The 5,964-nt window shown below is 50.6% G+C and overlaps 1 protein-coding gene across 1 annotated transcript in view; it reads left to right on the top strand.

Annotated features, from left to right (window-relative positions):
* The first annotated feature begins 1,236 nt into the window (after positions 1 to 1,236).
* Positions 1,237 to 5,964, top strand: part of rasal2 (RAS protein activator like 2) — a 50,017-nt gene continuing 45,289 nt past the window's right edge. Inside the window, 1 exon segment of the mRNA XM_055021794.1 lies at positions 1,237 to 1,993. Within this exon segment, the coding sequence (XP_054877769.1) occupies positions 1,555 to 1,993 (439 nt within the window). The 5' untranslated portion in view covers positions 1,237 to 1,554.

Below are 5,964 nucleotides of genomic sequence, written 5' to 3' on the forward strand. Positions count from 1 at the left end.
GGATGGTGATGCTGTGGGCAGGAAGGCTCACGTAGCAGTCAGTATCGTAGTGAATTTGAAGAGGCCTCTGACTGAAGACTGTTGCATGACTAACAGCTCAGACTCTGCGCTGCTGTTAGAAAGCAGAGAGTTCAGGCACAGAGATGCTGGAGTTGGGGATTCGCTCTGAGGAGTTCATCTTCCTCCTTCTCTCTCTGCGTCCTTTTGAATTCCTCTGGAACTTGGGGTCAAAGGTCAGTAATTATTTAAGCTTCTGAGATGCTGATAGAAACTGGACCCAGTTGTAAAAGCAATACCTTGTTACCTCGGTTACGCATCATAATAACTACCAAAGAGTTGAGAGTCGGCATCCAGAGGGAATGATGGTCCAGTTAGTCCAGTTGACCTTTGGATCCACAGTGAAGCAGGACGTTGATCTGGTCAGGAGGACCCTGTTGGACAGAGACCCTGTTGGACGGAGACCCTGTTGGACAGAGACCCTGTTGGACGGAGACCCTGTTGGACGGAGACCCTGTTGGACGGAGACCCTGCTGGACGGAGACCCTGTTGGACAGAGACCCTGCTGGACAGAGACCCTGCTGGACAGAGACCATGTTGGACGGAGACCCTGTTGGACGGAGACCCTGTTGGACGAAGACCCTGTTGGACGGAGACCCTGTTGGACGAAGACCCTGTTGGACGAAGACCCTGTTGGACGGAGACCCTGTTGGACGAAGACCCTGTTGGACGGAGACCCTGTTGGACGAAGACCCTGTTGGACGAAGACCCTGTTGGACGGAGACCCTGTTGGACGAAGACCTTCTTGGACGGAGACCCTGGGAACGCCTCTGGGCCAGCCGGGGTTTATCTCTCCGGTCAACTCCTCGGTGTCAGGAGGTCTGCTGAGCTGATCTGGAGTCGGTTTCTAAATCCACTTTCATTTCAAGAAAAGCTTCTGGAGAAGCAGAGGGACTGAGAGGATACATGTGTAAATAAGGAAAGTTATCAGATGTGTGTCGGCTCTCGGTTCCTGTTTTATTAATAATCTCACACACACACACATACACACACACACACACACACACACATACACACACACACACACACAGCAGATCAGTGGAGACGTTGTGGTGTGACGAAACCATCGCTGCTGAGGTAGAAGCACGCTGGGTTGTGGTTTCCTGTGGAAGTCCTGCTCTTCATTGGTTCCGGACTTTGTGGACCAGAACCAGGGAGACTCTGGACCCTGGAGTGAACTGGGTTTAGAGCCTGAGCGGTTCTGATCCGGGTGCGGAGCCATAAACACGATGTTCTTCAGACAGGAAACCGCAGCCTGCTGGTTTACAGCCTGCTGCCATCTGATTGGCTGAGGCTGGCTCTTCCTCTGACTGACTTCCTCCCAGGAAGACGTTCGCTGCCTGTTGAGAAACGGCAGCATGACGACGACCTGAGGGCCCAGCGGCGTCGACCAGAACCAGAACCCTGCTGTCGGGTTGGAATTATGACCCATCCAGAACCCGGCTGTAGAACCGGCGGAGTCGCTGCGCCGTGAACCGAGCCCGTCAGGTCTGGACCATGAGTGGGAGTGGAAGTCCCCCTGAGGGCCTCGAGGGCCCGGTTCAGCCCGGTCCGAACCGCCGGCACCTCTACAGGAAACCCTGGAGGGCGTTTGAGCCTGAGCTCGGTTCTGAGCAGCCATTGGACCGATACCAGTGGAGAACATCTGAAGACCAGAACCAGGAGCGCCCTCAGCTGTTCGGCCTGCTCAAAACCAGCACTTTGCCCCGGCGTCGGAACCAGAACCAGGATCCGGACAAGCATGGATCCCTGCGCCGGATCATTCCCTTCTTCCGGTCCATGTCAGAACCTGGTGCCGCCGGCGGCTCGGACAGAACGCCGCTCAGGAAAGCCGGATCAGACGCCGAGCGCAGAGCGCCGTCCATCAGCAGCTTCATCACGACGCTGTCCCGCCGGATCAGCCGGGTTCTGAGAGACGAGTCGGAACCAGAGTCCGGTAGGAGAATGAAGCTGCTTCGTGTTTAGCTGTTTGTGAAACATCAGCTCTGCTGATTGGTTCTCCTCTCTTCCTGTTTACCTTGTTGAACCCAACAAACATCCTCGGCTCGTAGAACCAAACCGGGCCGCAGAGGTTTGGACCTTCACAATCTGTCCATGTTCTGCATGATTCCCTCTGAAGGCAGAAAATAGCAGATCATTTCTTCTGAATGACATTTTCTGTTGAATGTCTCGCAGTATGCAGATGATACTGTGGTGATTTTATCTGCCTGGAAATCATTTTATTGTAAACTGCTTTTCAATAACTTCTGCATCCTGTGTGCACAAAGCAGCGCTGGAGGAGATCCAGCAGCTGACACCCGAAACGTCTCTCCATGTCTCCACATGTCTCTCCACGTCTCTCCATGTCTCCACATGTATCTCCATGTCTCCACATGTATCTCCATGTCTCCACATGTATCTCCATGTCTCCACATGTCTCTCCACGTCTCTCCATGTCTCCACATGTCTCTCCATGTCTCCACATGTCTCTCCATGTCTCCACATGTCTCTCCACGTCTCTCCATGTCTCCACATGTATCTCCATGTCTCCACATGTCTCTCCATGTCTCCACATGTCTCTCCATGTCTCCCCATGTCTCTCCATGTCTCTCCATGTCTCCACATGTCTCTCCACGTCTCTCCATGTCTCCACATGTCTCTCCATGTCTCCACATGTCTCTCCATGTCTCCACATGTCTCTCCATGTCTCCCCATGTCTCCACATGTCTCTCCATGTCTCCACAAGTCTCTCCATGTCTCCACATGTCTCCACATGTCTCTCCACGTCTCCATGTCTCCACATGTATCTCCATGTCTCCACATGTCTCTCCATGTCTCCACATGTCTCTCCATGTCTCTCCATGTCTCTCCATGTCTCCACATGTATCTCCATGTCTCCACATGTCTCTCCATGTCTCCACATGTCTCTCCATGTCTCCCCATGTCTCTCCATGTCTCCACATGTCTCTCCATGTCTCCACAAGTCTCTCCATGTCTCCACATGTCTCTCCATGTCTCCACATGTATCTCCATGTCTCCACAAGTCTCTCCATGTCTCCACATGTCTCTCCATGTCTCCACATGTCTCTCCATGTCTCTCCATGTCTCCACATGTCTCTCCATGTCTCCACATGTCTCTCCATGTCTCCACATGTCTCTCCATGTCTCTCCATGTCCACAAGTCTCTCCATGTCTCCACATGTCTCTCCATGTCTCCACATGTCTCTCCATGTCTCCACATGTCTCTCCATGTCTCTCCATGTCTCCACATGGAGACTTCTGTCTTTGTGTGACTCTACTTGCTTTGACTTCCTGTCACTTTGCTGTAGGGAACCAAAATTTCACCTTTGTGAATAAATTTCTATTCTATTCTAGAAATCTGACAGAATCAATAATAGCTACAACAAAACCATCATTAATTGTTCAAAAAGTTTTAAATTCACATAAAACAGGAAAAAAACTCAACAACTTTCTCTTCATTATTGGATGTTTCCAGATTGGAAACAGACGTTACCGTCTCTGGAGTTTGTTTCTCATCGGCGTTTCCTCTTGGATCGTTCATTTTTCCACACTGTGAACAGATTTTGGTGGACAAGGTCAAAGTTAAACACGGCGTCTGACGGATTTGATCGATGACAGACGGAAGACCTGGTTTGACGGTGGACGGTCCACCACCTGTGCAGATGGACCAACCACAGCCCAGCGGACTGAGCCCACCTGGATCCCCCCAGTAACTCCCTCCACAGAGACCAGTGCGCCACTGGGGGACGTACCAGACCCCCTCTGCCACACAGGAACTACTGGTTCCATCCTGACCTTTGACCTTCATACAGCTTCACCTCTTTCAGGTTGGACACACGTCCCAGTTAGTGTGGGACGTTGTCGTTTAGGTTGGCAGAAGGTGTTCCTGCAGCTGCTTGTCTGCACCTCACTGCTGTTTACCTGCCAGAACGCACCGTCCCTTTAAATCAGCTCATTGTTCGCCCGTCACGCTCTGCAGGCTGCAAACAGCAGAAATCATCGAGTTCAGACAGATCAGACGCTGAAGAGCTTCACAAAACTCCAGCTTCCACTCCTCCTCTGGTTGACCTCTGACCCCGGATCCAGGATGTTTCAGTCTGAGGATGATGTTCCTTCAGGAGGAACGTTGGTTCGTGGCGGGTTTGGGAGTCTGATTTGCTCTGATACGCCGCCATGTGAGAAGAGCGGTCGGAGGTTTCACGTGTCTCTGCAACCTCGAAACGATCCGAGCGTCTCTCACTGCAGGTCCGGATCGGTCCGGTTCCGGCAGAAAGAACCCAGATTACAGCTTCTGTTAGCTCTGTCTGTGGAGGCACGAAGCTCTGTGGAGCAGCTGCTCAGAAATGTTTCGTCACTAAACAGGAAGGAGCCCAAGATGGCTCCCGCGGAGCAGCTGGAGACTTTTAATTGGACAGGAAGTTGGACAGTTTTCAGTTCCTGCTGTAGGACTAAAAACTGACTGGTCCTCCTTACTGGTCCTCCAGACTGGTCCTCCATACTGGTCCTCCAGACTGGTCCTCTTTACTGGTCCTCCAGACTGGTCCTCCATACTGGTCCTCCATACTGGTCCTCCAGACTGGTCCTCTTTACTGGTCCTCCAGACTGGTCCTCCATACTGGTTTTCCAGACTTTCTGCTGGTTTTCTGTAGTGGACAGCTGCAGCTCTCTGGATTCCTGGTGGATTCGTTCAACATTCTAGTATTTCCAGAGCTTTTCATGCTAGTGATAGCATGCTAGCTCTTCATGCTAACATTAGCCGACTGTGTGGACTTTCTTTCTTGTCTATATTAGTTACACGCTACATGTGTTATCCTTTCCAACTAACATTAACATTGTTTTCATACTTTCACCAGGAAAATGGCACACTGCATTGCATTCTGGGATTGTTTGGGCCTTACTGACTTCTCTGCTGAACAGTTGACTGTTCATGGCGTTTCTATGAAAAAGTGGTCAGTTTGTCCTGCAGCTGTCGGAGCCTGTAGCAGCATAACTACAGAGGTCGCTCTGGATGACCTAAACTCCTAGAATGAGTCATGAAACGATGTTTGTGTTTCCTGAGGGAAACTGCAGGCTGTAATCAGGAGGCTCTTAAATGTGTTGGATCCATATGAGTTTCCATAACAAGGTGGGAGTCTGCAGACTGTGTTGACATTCTGAAAATGTAAAAAAAAACATCAATCATTATAGTTGTGTTTCATCACTGGCCATTGAGCGCATGGTCACAAACTCAGCACACGTCAGTCTATAACGGATGTTGAATCCATGGATGGCTAGCTGCAGTTAGCTGCAGTTAGCTACAGTTAGCTACAGTTAGCTACAGTTAGCTGCAGTTAGCTGCAGCTAACTGTCATCAAGGATCGTTTCATCTTAAAATTAGTACGCCAATGTTAGCATGCTACTTTCTTTTGTGTGTGCTAACGTTTCCATACTTTGTCAATATGCTAACTGTGTTGTTGGCTATTTTCTTTGGCTAATTCAGGACTGGTTCTGGTTCTGGTTCTGGTTTGTTGTTATTCTTTTAGTGAACTAGACGTGTTAATGTTAGCATGTTCCACTGATGTTAGGATTGTGTTAGCATGCTAACGCTGTGTAGTCTTCAGTGTATTTGGACTGAAGCAGGTTCTTGTGATTGGACCTTCACAGACTGACCTGTGAAGGTTGTGATGTCAGGAAATGCAGCAGTTGCCTGAACATGCAGGTCTGCGTGTCGGCTAGCAGGCCTCGTGGCCCATCGGTCTGGCCGGACCGTTCCTGGGCTCTGACCCGTTTTCATGATGGCGGTTCCGGCTCCGCTCAGCAACCACCTGCAGCAGGTCCAAACAGGGTCGGCTTCCAGTAAACATGCGAAACAGAGACGTTCAGTGAGAGTTTTCTCCAGGCTGCTGCAGTGCATGATGGGAAATAAAA

Source organism: Poeciliopsis prolifica, unplaced genomic scaffold (genome assembly GCF_027474105.1).
Source record: "Poeciliopsis prolifica strain line A6 unplaced genomic scaffold, Auburn_PproV2 SCAFFOLD079, whole genome shotgun sequence".
Classification (NCBI taxonomy): Eukaryota; Metazoa; Chordata; class Actinopteri; order Cyprinodontiformes; family Poeciliidae; genus Poeciliopsis; species Poeciliopsis prolifica.